Raw genomic sequence first — 14,839 nt, 5'->3', positions numbered from 1 at the left:
AATGGCCCAGGGGCTGTGGGCCTGCTGCTGGTAAAAAGGCCTGATACAAAACTGCTAAAATCATTCTGCTGCCGGTGTGGGGTGAAACAGGGCCAGAACTTGGCTCCAGTTCCCGTCTCGATTTTGGAAGGTCCGACCTAACTTTGAGTATGTTACAGCCTTTATTATCACTATTTTTAAAGTAGGTACAGACTCGAAGATACCCTGAAGCTTAAATGCATACAAGTCATTAGAATCCAAGAGACATGACCATTTTCAGAGGCAACATGATGAAAGCCCCTCTGATCTGTATTCAAATCTTATCAGCTTTGTGCAAACCAAACATTCTGCAAACTGCATTTTGTGTGTACTGCAAACCAGAAAAATGCAGGGTTTCCTGTTCTGATATATATATATATATATATATTTTTTTTTTTTTTTTGAGATGTTGTCTCGCTCTGTTGCCCAGGCTGGAATGCAGTGGTGTGAACTCAGCTCACTGCAAGCTCTGCCTCCCGGGTTCACGCCATTCTCCTGCCTCGGCCTCCTGAGTAGCTAGAACTACAGGTGCCCACCACCACGCCTGGCTAATTTTGTTTGTATTGTTTAGTAGAGACAGGGTTTCACCGTGTTAGCCAGGATGGTCTTGATCCCTGACCTGGTGATCCACTCGCCTCAGCCTCCCAAAGTGCTGGGATTACAGGCATGAGCCACCGTGCCTGCCCCCTGTTCTGATATTCTATATGAAGCAATGGGCACATACATAAGTGGCACCTTAATAAATACTAATTCTCCTTTCCTCTGCCTGAAAGCAGCTAGTTAAATGAAGTGGTGCGGGGAGAGGGGTTGCGGCTTACTTTCTCGTTTTCCTCTGCACCCACGCCAACAGGGCCTTGATGGCCTTCCTCTGGTCTTTCACCGATATTGCCACGCTCCTCTCTGCGGTGGGTGTGGGTGGGAAGGATGAGTCTGAGTCTGTGCCCCCTGAGCCAGGGGACAAGCTGGAAGATGGAGAGTTTCTGCTGAGGTTGCCTGTGAGCTCCTTAATCTGGAAGGAAAATGGCATTTCAGACCCCAGCAACAGACCCACCCTCTCAGCAAGCCCCTTGTCTGGCGGGTGGCCACATGGACCATGGCTGGAGGGACTGGCTCATGCAGGATTGGTTCTCTGAATGCAGAGAAACCCTTTCTGATGGCTGTGGCAGGGGACAGGCAGTACTTGCGGCGGCCTGTCTGTTTCTTGTGGCTTGTGGTGCACGTAATTACACTCTACAGGGAGGACCATCTCTTCCTGGAGTCTCTCCAGCTCCAGCCAGCACTTCACACCAGGTCTTCCTGACCCGACTCCGCCGCCCCTTTCCTCTCACCGCCCATCACTCCCAGACTTCACTGAGCTCTTTCAAGCCCCATTGCCTCTGCTCATCCTGCCCTTGCTGCTTCGATGTCCCTTCCCTCCATCAGTGAACTCCTCTCATGAGGACTTCTGTAAGATATGCAGAACCCTAGGCTCTACCCCAGGGCTATTGGAATCAGAATCTGTTTCAATACCACCCTCAGGCAATTCACACACACAGTAGGTTAAGTCTAACTTAGTTTGAAAGATGAGTAGGAGGTCTAGCACACTCCTACTCATCCTTCAAAACCCAGCTCTGGTGTCACTTCTTCCAAGAAGTTTTCCTTACTCCGCTCCCCCATCTGAGCTAGCTGCCCCTGCTTGGAGCTCTTGCATCACCTTCTACCATATAGGATTGACTTGTCTGTGATGCTAAAGGGTCATGAGGGCAGGGCCTTCTACTTTCAGCACCTGGCACCTTGGAGAAACTCAATAGACATTTGTTAAATAAATAAATGAAGCCCTACGGTGGTGGATTTAAGGCCTTGACTTTTACCACATCTTCAGGATGTTTCCAGAATCTCTGAGGAAGTTTAATAACAGGTAGCAGTAATTGAAGCATATGTATAACACATGGTGGCTGCGGCTGCTGCTTTTTTTTTTTTTTTTTTTCAGTGGCATGATCATGTCTCACTATAGCCTGGAACTCTCAGGCTCAAGTGATCCTCCAAACTCAGCCTTCCAAATTGCTGGGATTACAGGCACACACCACCATGCCTGGCTAATTTTGTTTGTTTTTTGTAGAGATGGGGTCTTACTCTGTTTCCAGGGCTGATGTTGAACTCCTGGGCTCAAGCGACCCTGCCACCATGGCCTCCCAAAGTTCTGGGATTATATGCGTGAGCCACTGTGCCCGGCCCACGTGGCTTCTTTTGATGCTCACCACCTATTATGACCACTGCTCCCATTTCACAGACATGGAAACTGAGGCTCGGAGAGAGACAGTTTTTTTTTTTTTTTTTAAGTTCAGGGTTCACTCAGAACAGGAACTATTGTCTCCAGACCTTGTTTGTGCTCATGCTTCTCTGAAATGCAGGCATTGAGCCAAAATCCCAAGCAAATCATGCCCGTGTGGATCACTTTCACTCTTGGGAGGGTAATCGAACAGTGAACCGCAAGTTTCTATTCCAAAAGCGGGTGGGCTCTAGAAAATGAGATACCAGCTCTCTCCTTCTGCCAGGGAAATTAACTTAAGCACAATTTAAAATGTCATCTTCTGACGGGTTGATGGGTGCAGCAAACCACCATGGCATGTGTATACCTATGTAACAAACCTGCACGTTCTGCACATGTACCCCCGAACTTAAAGTATAATAATAAAAAATAAAATAAAAATAAAATGTCATCTTCTTATTCCAATCACAGATCCAGTTCTTCCTCTATAAAATCTGCATTTCCGGGCCGGGTGCGGTGGCTCACGCTTGTAATCCCAGCACTTTGGGAGGCCGAGGCGGGCGGATCACGAGGTCAGGAGATCAAGACCATGGTGAAACCCCGTCTCTACTAAAAATACAAAAAATTAGCCAGGCGTGGTGGCAGGCGCCTGTTATTCTTCTTCCTCAGGCATCTTTAGTGCAAGCTCTTTAATCACCTCTAAGGAACACTGAGTGATTTCAGGAAAGTAACTCTACCAAGTTCCATTTTTGGTCAGGAGTATTTCCCCGGTTCTTGTGACACTTTAGAACAAAGTTATTTGTTGAAGTAAATATTTAACTCTTCCAGTCTCAAGAGGATGGATATTCTCTTCTAGAGAACTCACACCACTTTAAAAATCACAGAGACTCAAACACTTTAGCAACCAGATTCTTCTAGTGCTTTTTCAGTGAGTAGAAAAGATAAAATCTGCCATAAACTAAGCCTCACTGCCTCCCTTGATCTGGCCCCACTCTCTTCTGCGGCTGCTCAGCAGACACAAGATCATGATTATGTGTTTTGGAAAGGAAATGATCTTACCTGGAAGAAGAGGATTATGTTCCATATCAGCCCAAGAACCAAAGAAGGGTTGCCATCTGCTATTTCTGCTGCATCAATGCTAACCAGTTTTACCTGGAGGGAAGCAATTTATGAACTTAAAGGGGGGTGTCCAGGGAGGATAACATGTTATTTTCTGGTTCTCTCTCTGTCCCTCTGTCTCTCTCTTTCTCTCTCTCTCTCTCTCTCTCTCTCTGTGTGTGTGTGTGTGTGTGTGTGTGTGTGTATGTGTTTGCATGAGCCTGTTTTTCTTACTTACCCTGCCATTCTTAGGGACACTCAGCATGCAAAAGTGTATTTAATTAACACATACATAGCACTTACCATGTGCAGCCTCTATTCTAAACTCCTTACAAATATTAACTCAGTTTATACTCACAATAAACCTATGACGTAGGTATATTAGTCCGTTCTCATGTTGCTGCAAAGATACTACCTGAGACTGGGTAATTTATAAAAGGAAAGGGGTTTAATGGACGCACAGTTCCACATGGTTGGAGAGGCCTCACAATCATGGCGGAGGGCGAAGGGGAAGCAAGACACGTCTCACATGGCGGCAGGCAAGAGAACATGTGCAGAGGAATTCCCTTTTATAAAATCATCAGCTCTCAGGAGACTTATTCACTATAATGAGAACAGCACATGAAAGACCTGCTCCCCTGATTCAATGACCTCCCACCAGGTCCCTCCCACGACACGTGGGAATTACGGGAGCTACAATTCAAGGTGAGATTTGGGTGGGGACACAGCCAAACCATATCAGTAGGTACTTCTATTGTCCCTCCAGTTCAGGCAAGGGAATTTCAGAGAGGTTAAATATAACATGCCCAGCGTCACATAGCTGGTAAGGCTTCAGTCATTCTTTTCCGAGAGAGATGGAAAACGCCCAGTACATCTGCCTGCTACATAAACACCACCATGCCTGGATTTAGCATGTCCTTGGAACAAATACAGAGCACCGACATGAGCAATCATGGACTGTGGGGGGTGAGTTGACTGCTAATTAGAAATCGTGTACTGGGATAAGGTTTACACCCAGGGTTTCTGCACCATTAGAAAATATCCCACTGATTAGTTAAAATGTGCCTCTTGTAGAAACCCTTAGGGTCTTATCTATGTATTTAACTATGTTCTGACCACAGAATCATGCTCTTGGTAAATCCCTAAGGCCAACCTGACATCTGGACCAGCAGCATCTGCATCACGTGGGACCCCCGTGTTAGAAATGCTCATTCTCCCCTATGTCTACAGAATCAAAAACTCTGTGGGTGGGCCCAGAAATCTGTATTTTAGTAAGTGCGCCAGGTGATTCCAGTGCATGCTTGGGTTTGAGGATCACTGCCCTAAGTCATCGGTTCATTCCACAAACAAAATCTAAGCACTGGGCACAGATTGGGGCTCTGCAGACCTTCTGAAAAGGGCCAGAGAGTAAATATTTAAGGCTTTGCAGGCCACACTGGTGTCTGTCACATGTTTTTCTTTTTTCTTAATAACGCTTAATAAAGCAAAAGTCATTCTTCAGGAGAAACAGAAAGTCAAGATACATTCTCAGGTCCACACTGCAAAATTTTGCCTGGTAGACTGGGGAAAGAGAACCTGAAGAGAGCATCTCATACAAAACCTTTTTCTTTTTCCTACTTTATGATAAAATCTCACTGTATGTGCCAATGTGTCGGGCAAGCTGGGTTTTCTTTTAACCCGGATTGATTGGTGAAACCTAATGAGAGGTGAGATGAAACGTCCTCCCTGCTAAGCCACCCCGTCCCCTGTGTGAAGAATGTGGAGCAGAGTTCCAGGCACAGAAAAAGATCATCGGAGTCTAGAAAGTTACATCAAGAAAGGGAGAATCTTATAATTTTTCCCCCTGGCTCATTTAGCCCCCCCTTCCCCTTTTTCTCCCATATTCTAAGTTCCAAGAGAAAGTTTTACACTAGGACATGGTCACCATACTCTTATTCAAGGGAATGAAGGAGAAAACGTGAACTCAATTCTAAATATCTGAGAGCCAGTTAGCTGCTCTGCCTTTCTACGACTGAACGTACATCAGAGTTTTAATCCTGATGGCTGCAAAGTCACAAAGGCACGGAGTCAGGGACTGTGTTCCCAATGGAGGGGTCATCTGAGTGATTTCTGTGAAATTTAAGCTTAGTTTAATTTGACCATTTTAGCTCAGTTCCCATCTCATGCTTCTCTTGCGACCGGCACTGAACTTCAAATGACGTCCTTTTCCTAACAGGACAAGCTTGTGTTAGCAGGATGTGCTTCAAACACTTACATTGCTATCTTCCAAAAACTTAAGTGCTTTCGCTATGTTGTTCAACCGAAAAATACGATGCGATGAGGATTTGTATTCGTGCAGCTATAAAACAGAACAGAACAAAACAAGCACATTAAACTCGGGCCAGCACTTCACAACACCCAGCGGTGCTGCTGGGTGTGCTTTACTTTTTTCACATGAATTTCAAGAAAAAGTTAGGGGCTCACAGCTAAAACCCACCTGGAATGCATCCAAACCCACACAGGTGCCTCTCAGGACACACAAATATGACAACAGAGGGCTCTCGAAGGTCGGCCTTATTTACAGTACTTGGGATTTAACTCACTGAAGTTGGTGAGTTGGGGGGAACTGAAGTGGGTCAGCAAGGGACAAATTTGTCAATTTTTTTCTCTGGGACCCAGCTCCTGGCTTGTTAGATTCCTCCCTTCTCCTGAGACCATTCGTAACGTGTTCCCTTCGCTGAACGGCTGCTTTTGTTAGGACGGGGAGCATTAGCTGTCAGCAGCACTGCTCAGCTGCTAAATCATCCAGCCGAGGTCCTCCCCAGTGGCGGCAGATGTTTCTGTTTTCTAGCCAAGAGTTTTGTGGACAGTTATCCCAGGTCGAAAGAGAGAAAGAGACATCTGCAGAAGCTAAAACTCTGACAACGTTAGCTCTACATACCAGGAATACCATCACAGCCAACTCACCCTGAACTGAAGGGCACTGATGCTCCTCCAGGTTGGGGGAAGGCGGCATTACAAGGCAAACCAGTGGGTCAGCTCTACCAGGTGTGAAGTGCCAGGCCACGCTCATGGGGAAGTGGAGGCCTGTTCTTGGCTGGGGTCCAGAATCAAAGACTCCCCGTGGAGGCCCACCAAGGACACAGCAGCTGGTGACCAGGGCTCTGGCAATAAAGTGGGGAGCCTGTGTTGCTGGGAGCATAAACACAGGACTACAAGGTACTTTTTCAGGAAGTCTTTTGGGGACCATGCTCATGGCGAGGCCCTCTAAGAAACCAAATACTGTTGAGAATTCATCACAGAATATTGCATAGCCCTCTGCGGGTGCTGCTAATAGGTATCTTGTGCTTTGCCATTGGGAAAGCAAAGGTGGAGGGTTAAGAGGTCTGATAAGCTACCAGCTGCATTATATCTGAGAAGAGAAGCAGGGACTCTTGACTTTAGACCTACAGTTAAGGACAGACCCAGGACACTCTGTGCTGGCTGAGCTATGGTTTGGTAGAGTCGTGACCCCATAGCTGCACTTCTGTGTTAGGCACAATGGGTTGCCAAGGCCAAATGAAACACTGGACTCTGGAACAGGCTTTCTCAACCTTGACACTTTACCATTCTGGGCTGGATCAGTTTGCCCCCTCATGGAACATTTCATCCTATCTGGGAGATTGTTAGCTGTCATACCTGGGGGTGATACTGTTATCTAGCAATTAGATACTAAATGTCCTGTAATGCACAGGACATCTTCCCACAACAAGAAACTATCTGACCCAAATGTCAACAGTGCCAAGGCTGAGAAACTCTGCTGTCTGTGAAGGGAACAAGGGCCAATCTGCACACAGCAGACGGATGCAACACGGAGAAGTCTGGCTAATGTCCAAAGTGGAATGAACGTCAAGACCAGCTGGCTCAACTTCAATCATACTTAAAAGAATGTTCTAGAAGCCAGCAGTTCTAGGGTGCTTAGCCTTACAGTGGTTGATAAAAGGCCTTTCTCTTCCAATTTTTCCAATTCTTAGTGATCATTCTAGCTTATATAATGGCTGGCTGGCTAAATTTTAACTGTTTAGTTCTAATCTTAAGCCTTAACAGACTCGAAGAAAACACTGGGCATTGATTTTCTAAAATACATTGGCTTTAAAAAAAAAAAAAAGTACTAGTTCGTTCACATGATTATATGGCTCGTAGGCACTAATTTAAAAAGTCACTGTTTCAGAGTTTCTTATTATAGGATATGTCCAGGTATTTGTGTTGAAAAGAAAATCTCAGCAGCGTTTTCCTTTGCATTTTCTTTCTTTCTGACCCTTCTGTAACATACATACCAGATTCCGCCCAGACAGGACTTCTAACAAAGCCATTAGGATTTTGCCATCTTGTATATCGACGAATAAATCTTTAACTTCTAGAGGTGGGTTGCACTTTGAAAGAGAAGGGAAGAAAGTAGCCAATTAGCAACCTGTGTAATCCACAAAGCTATTTCAGAGATGCAGCTTTCTGCTCAAGAGAAAACTTTCAAACATCCAGCTCTGTTTACAGGTAGAAAAGCCCATCCAAGGAGGTAGCAGGCCCATCCCCCTGGAGTTGATACCCAGGCAGCGGTACACAGCCACTTGGCAGGAAGGCTGCAGAGAAGATTCACCAACAGGGGGCTGATCGACAAGTGACCCTTGGGGGCCCTTCAAACCGAAGATCTCAGACCCCAAGTTTAGATCACGTCCACATGCTTAAGGGCAGAAAGAAATGGCATATCTTGACTACATCCTTCTGTAGAATAAAACAATTCTATCAGGGCTTATGTGAAATTACCGAGTGCAAGCCCTTCATTTTATTTTATTTATTCATTTATTTATTTATTTTTGAGACAGAGTCACGCTCTGTCGCCCAGGCTTAGGAGTGCAGTGCCACAATTTTGGCTCACTGCAACCTCCGCCTCCCAGGTTCAAGTGATTCTCCTGCCTCCGCCTCCCGAGGAGCTGGGATTACAGGCACCTGCCACCATGCCTGGCTAATTTTTGTAGTTTTAGTAGAGACGGGGTTTCACCATGTTGGCCAGGCTGGTCTCGAACTCCTGACCTCAGATGATCCACCCGCCTCAGCCTCCCAAAGTGCTGGGATTACAGGCATGAGCCACTTCACCCGGCCGCCCTTCACTTTAGATTGGGGAAACTGAGGCTCAAAGAGGGTGAGTGATAGTCGCAGCATTGGTCAAGCTAGCTGTTTGGTATTGTCCTGCTTCCTGTATAAGCCCACAAGGGCTGAACGCAAGTGCACCCTAGATCCACACGGCAATGACAGGACCCTGGGCCAGTTACTCTCCAGGCTTCAGTCTCGTGTCAGTAGGGCTCCCCTATCTTCAAGTGTGCCCTCCTGAGGTGCCTGTCATTGCTTCACCAATATTTAGACCAAGTCTGGAGGTGGTGGGACCCTTAGCAGAGGAAGCCAGGAAAGGGGGCTGGTGTGTGAGACTTGGCTAGGAGGGCGGGCGGCTGGCAGGACACAGCTGGCCTGCTGAATGGCTCGATGGTTGGGTGAAGGGAAGGAGCCTTTCCTCACCCCACGAGTGTAGGCTTACTAGGAACTCAAAGGTTCAGAGGTCAATTTACACGTCCATGTATATGTATATGTGTATTTATACGTTTAGGTACAAAAGCAATACAAGCTCATTATTACAAATCAAACTCATTAAAGTTGTACCAAAAAAAAAAAAGTGGCACGCTACTCCTCTATTCCTCCACAAAATCCAGCTTCCTGAGATAAATCAACATTGCACCTCTCACATGAGCCAATGAGAAGCAAGGCCGTTAGACACACCTGAGTTCAAAGCCAAGCTCCACCTTGACAGCAACTTGGCCTTGGGCATGTTCTTTAACCTCCCTGGGCCTAACCTGACCTTGCACACTTGCACAAAGACAGTGTACTTGTCTGCAAGGTCAGGTGAGGAATCTGACCCTCGTCAGAGGGCTGGGCTGGAATGCAATGAGATCATGCATGTAGGGAGCCTGGCACAGCACCCACCTGCCCAGCCCACTCCCACCTCCTGACCGCTAAGTGGCATCCTGCCTGCAGAGCCTTGAGATGCCCTCCTCAGGAAGACATTTCTTTCAGAAGGTATATGCCTTGTGGCCATCAGTGGAAGGGAGTGGAAGGGAGACGTCCGCAGCCCCTTTGTAGTGAACGGCTCTTGAAACACCTTCCCTCTGCCCCACTCACTCACTTCCTGGGTTCCCTGGGTCAGTAAACAGAAGCCCCAGCCTCAGTTCCTGTAGACTACTTCCTTCTCCTTGAGGGAAAACACAATTCCCTAAACAGGATCTGGAGTGTGGAGTGGGGGCCTGGGAAGGAAAAGAGCCAGAAGCCCCCTGGGCTTTCCTCTCTGGGCCTAGACCTGGAAGGGGTCTGCTGTCCAAGTGAACTGACACTGTGTGGTTCAACACGGTATCTGCTAGGAGCTTGGCTGGACGTGGCCGGGAGTCTGAAGAACTGGCTATAACTTGTGGGTTAGATGCTCCAGTGCGAGGATTTGCAAACTCTGTTCCCCAGAACCTTAGGCTTCAGCAGAGCAGCTTTAGGACACCCTATGGGGGAGAGTGGGGTGGAGGAGGCAGCTGATCCCACTGCACCCGCTTTAATCAGAGAGGCTCAGCTCTTACTGGCCTGTACAGTCACCCCTCAGTCTCTATATGGGATCAGTTCCAGGACTTCCCTCAGGTACCAACATCTGCAGATGCTCAAGTCCCTGATGTATAATGGCACAGTATTTGTATATAATCTATGCACATCCTCTCATATACTTAAAATCACCTCTAGATTACTTATAATACCTAATTCAGTGTAAATGCGATGTAAATAGTTGTTATACTCTATTGTTCAGGGAGTAATGACAAGAAGCAACTCTGTACATGTTCAGTACAGATGCCGTTTTCTTTCTGAATATTTTTTATCTGCTGTTGGTTGAGCCCACAGACGTGGAACCCACAGAGAAGGAGGGATGACTACATTTACGGTTCTAGGTAATGCTTTGCTTGAAGAAAGGTTTCTACTGTCTAAACAGGCTTGATGATAACTCCTTTTAATCACAACAGAATCTCTGGGAGCAGGGTCCAGAAACTTCTTCTTCTTCTTCTTTTTTTTTTGAGATGAGATCTTGCTCTGTGGCCCAGGCTGGAGTGCAGCGGCATGATCACGGTTCACTGCAGTCTCAAACCCTCAGCTCAAGTGATCCTCCCATCCCAGCCTCTTAAATAGTTGGAACTACAGGCACGTGCCATCAAGTCTGGTTAATTTTTTAAACTTTTTGTAGAGATGGAGTCTCTTTGTGTGTTGCCCAGGCTGGTCTCAAATTCCTGGGCTCGTGCGATATCCTCCTGCCTTGGCCTCCCAAAGGGCTGGGATTACAGGCATGAGCCACCATGACCGGCCGAAACCCGATTCTTAATAAGCTCCCACCCCAGCATGAATTCCCTGTTTACCTTTTTGTACTGGGGGCTTTGGCAAGGTTAGAACAGCTGGTCTGGGTGCTCTCTCTGCTCCTGGGTACAAGGGAAGGCTGGGCATTCACATGGGAGACAGGATTAATGGGGCGTGGAGCTCCTGAGGCCAACGGGAGGGTGGTAGCCATAACCAGCCAGAGACCCAGGAGCAGGAAACAGTGGAACTGTGGCCCAGCCACCCTTTCCCTGTGGGAAAGCCTCCTTCCCGTGGCAGCCGTGGAGGGCCTTTGTTTCATTTTTTATGGAGGAAGGTGGCATTTCCTTACCCTTTATACGAGTCCCTTTACCCCCAGTTAGTCAAAATACAGGGCAATTCCACCCGCAGGTGCACAGAAAAGGGCTTCGCTTCAAGGGCAACAGCGACTTTGAACCAAGAGGCAAATTATTTTCTTTGCAAACTGCCGCAGCTCCTTGGGCACATTCCACCCTGAGCATGATGGGATCAGGTTACTGAGGCTCTTACGGAAATGTTATTCCTGTTAATGCGAGGCAGAAAACGCGAGACCCGAACAGAATACCCCCTGATAAATGGACTAACAAAATTTCCAGTTACCAGCCCTGGCCGTGGCCAAGCCTTACTTCTGAATTAAACCTGAAGAATAATTTCCATTGACAGTTCCTGTAAGAGCCTCAGCAGCAGCAGCAAACAGGGCCTTGGCCGGAGTCCATCCTGCGAGATGGCAGGGGAAGAAATTGAACCTGCGCCAGGGAAAACACTCCTTGGGCCCCAAACGCTCCGTGGGCTTCATGAGATTGGTATGGCCGAATAAACAGCACCCCCCAGGGCTTTCTTCATGATCTAACTCCTTCGGTAAATTAAGGAATTTTTCCAGAAGCCAGAGACTCGGTAAATATTTCTGACAGCCTTCAAATTGCAGTTAAGCCCAATTCACCAAGGAGTTCCTGGGTTTCCTTTACATGAAAGGTTGTTCTTGAAAGTCTCAAGGTTGGAAACATGGCTGTTAATTTTGCCCTGTTTATTAGACATCAGTTTCAGGTGCTATCTGATTTATCTTCAGAGTGGGCGCTACCCACCTGCTCTGAGAAAGGGGCAGGAATTTGGCCAGGGAGAAAATCCTTGATATGATAAATGCGAACAGAGGTTCATTTGGGGTGGTGAGTGGGTGCTGGTATATTCACCACATGACCCTCTGTACTTTTCTGTATTTATTTATTTTAATTTTAAAAAAGAAAGAAATACTCCATGGCTCTAGTGTGTCCCCCAGCAGGAATTTCCAGCTACCCTGACACACATCAGGCATTAATTTAAGAGTTCAGTGATCTCAGGTTTGGGGACCAGTTTTCCTTTTGTTTTTTTCCCCCAAATAAAACTTCACTTTAGGAGCATTGCCGAAAATGTGCCAATAATCAAAACAACTGGTAGATGATTTATAAGCTTCATCTGCGATACAATCTTTCACCTGTAGAGTTCAGGATGCTCCTGGGTGAAGTCGTGGCACTGGGTCACGCATTCTACACGTTGGGGAGTGGAGGTGTGGGTGGCCGAATGCCTGCTTGGCCAATATCCTAGACCTAAAGGTAAACTATGTGAATTAGAATTGCGGTCAAGAGCTCCACTTCCTAAAAGCCACATTTATTTTCTCTGCTTTCTAATCATTTCAGTGATTTCCTCTAAGAACATTTCTTTTGTGTTAACCAGAAGGGCAGTCAATAGTTACTCTTGAACCTTTTGTTTTGTTTTGTTTTTTGAGACAGGGTCTCGCTCTGCCGCCCAGGCTGGAGTGCAGTGGTGCGATCTCGGCTCACTGCAAACTCCACCTCCTGGGTTCAAGCGATTCTCCAGTCTCAGCCTCCCCAGTAGCTGGGACTACGGGCATGTGCCACCACGCCCAGCTAATTTTTGTATTTTTAGTAGAGACGGGGTTTCACCGTGCTGGCCAGGCTGGTCTTAAACTCCTGACCTCAAGTGATCTACCTGCCTTGGCCTCCCAAAGCACTGGGGTTACAGGCATAAGCCACTGCGCCTGGCCTCTCTTGAACCGTTTAAGAGGAGAAGAGAGATGATTACCTACAAACATGAAAGTGGGGTGCTACTAGCTTCAAACAGAATTGAGACTACTTGCTGGATATAGACGGAGAACCAGATAGTGGTGCTTCAGGAGAAAGAGGTGAAGTGAGTAGATAAAAAGTCAACTTTCTAAAAAAAAAAAGAAAAATCATCTCTCCTCTCCCAGTCCCAGGCCCACAGTCTTGAGGTCCATCCAACCTCATGCACCACGAGGGCTGAGATTTCTGCCTGCTCCCATCCCCCTTCTCACCCAGAGCTGTTCATCCCTTCCCATCACTGCCTCTCCTCTGTGGCTCTTCCTTTAGTCTCTTTCAAGGGGGGAGCTGATTCAGCTGCTTTTGTTTTATGGCGTGTGCATGAGATGCTTGCAGACAAAATGCAACTCAAAACAGCCGGGCCAAAGAATGCAATAAAACAAAGAAACAGAGGAAGAGAAGGGCCACTAAGTTTAACACAGAGAAGAAGCCACAGAAAGTTCAGGAAAGCCACGTTATGTCTCCGTGCCTCTGTTTCCTCCTTCTGATAGGAGGGGGTAAATTCAAGTCATCATGAGGATGACAGGAGACATGGCATGTGTGTGGCACTACACAGGATGCCTGATACAGAGTGAAGTACATCAAAAAAGGCAGGTAATATTATTATTACTATTATTATTATTAAATAGCAACATTCTGTGACTTTAGAAGGAAATCTAGCTTTGTTCAAAGATGATCAGAGTTCTCGCATAAATCAATCCAAATACCTACAAATGGCTCTTGGCTCTTCACAGAGCCCGGTTCTGGCAATCAAGATGCTCACCTGAGTTTCAGGCCCAAAGACACCTGAGTTTCAGGTGTTGGTGTGTTCAATAATGAACGTCTTCCACCATCTGCTCAGATTCCTACTTAAAGACAGACCCTCTCTTTCCTTCCCCTGGTAAGACTGATGACCCCAGAAGGGCAGAGCCGTGTCTCAGTCATCTCTTCCCAATCCTGAGCTTGGTAACCGGCAGGGGGAGGCACTGATAAATGTTTAAATGAATGAACAACAGAAAGAGCACAGGTCACCAGCTCCCCCTCCACTCTCTGGAACTGTAAATTCAGTTACAGATGAATCTATCACTTAGCAAACACCAAAGCGTGCCATTACCTTTTCTAGATGTAGATTTATCCATCGAGTAAAGGTCCTCTTCTGAACATTTTCCCTCTCAACTGAAAACAAAGACATATCATTAGCTGGGAGAATAAGAAGTATGTGCAAAATCACACCTTCCCCTTCCCAAGGGGAGATTCCAGGTGGAGGGCAGACAGAACCCCAGGGCGTCCCATGTAAGAACAGAGCCCTTTCTGGAAGGGGTTGGCAAGGCCTTACCTGGCACCCAGAACCCATGCGCCCCAGCCCATCCCCTGAGCATCTATGTAAGCCCACAGATTCAGACACATGGAACAAAATGTTCTTTTTTTTTTTTTTTTGAGACGGAGTCTCGCTCTCTCACCCAGGCTGGAGTGCAGTGGCGCAATCTCGGCTTGCTGCAAGCTCCACCTCCCGGGTTCACACCATTCTCCTGCCTCAGCCTCTCCGAGTAGCTGGGACTACAGGTGCCCGCCACCACGCCCGGCTAATTTTTTTGTACTTTTAGTAGAGACGGGGTTTCACCGTGGTCTCGATCTCCTGACCTCATGATCCACCCGCCTCAGCCTCCCAAAGTGCTGAGATTACAAGCGTGAGCCACCGCGCCTGGCCCAAAATGTTCTTTACAACCCAGTTCAAACATTTAGACATCTGACAGTTCAGGCTAAGAAGCACTGGTGAAAAAACTACAAGTCAACCCCACAAGAGGCTGTAATGGCACTGCATAGTCACCCAGTGGCAGTGATGGGCATGAGGAGATGGGAGAGGGCAGTCAGGGTCGGGGTGGAGTGGAGCCAATAATTAGGAATTGGATAGGGGCTCTGGAATGTGCCACAGTGTTGTGAAAGGGATTGGACAGCCCAAGATCAGACT

At 47.1% G+C, this 14,839-nt stretch overlaps 1 protein-coding gene across 5 annotated transcripts in view; it reads right to left on the bottom strand.

The window, feature by feature from the left end:
- CLMN (calmin) overlaps positions 1-14,839 on the bottom strand; it is a 125,970-nt gene that overhangs the window by 21,291 nt on the left and 89,840 nt on the right. For all 5 annotated transcript variants that reach the window (XR_009210430.1, XM_032179768.2, XM_058429928.1 and 2 more), the window contains 5 exons: positions 13,985-14,046; positions 7,660-7,755; positions 5,619-5,702; positions 3,326-3,418; positions 837-1,027 (listed from right to left, as the gene is read on the bottom strand). Coding sequence is in view for 4 of the 5 variants with exons in the window: in XM_032179768.2 (XP_032035659.1) it covers positions 837-1,027; positions 3,326-3,418; positions 5,619-5,702; positions 7,660-7,755; positions 13,985-14,046 (526 nt within the window). In the remaining variant the exon portion in view is untranslated. The remainder of the gene's footprint in view (positions 1-836; positions 1,028-3,325; positions 3,419-5,618; positions 5,703-7,659; positions 7,756-13,984; positions 14,047-14,839) is intronic.

The sequence above is a fragment of the Hylobates moloch genome, unplaced genomic scaffold, assembly GCF_009828535.3.
Source record: "Hylobates moloch isolate HMO894 unplaced genomic scaffold, HMol_V3 SCAFFOLD_16, whole genome shotgun sequence".
NCBI lineage: Eukaryota > Metazoa > Chordata > Mammalia > Primates > Hylobatidae > Hylobates > Hylobates moloch.
Note: the sequence above shows the minus strand (reverse complement) of the source record. Positions and strands in the feature narration are given on the sequence as shown.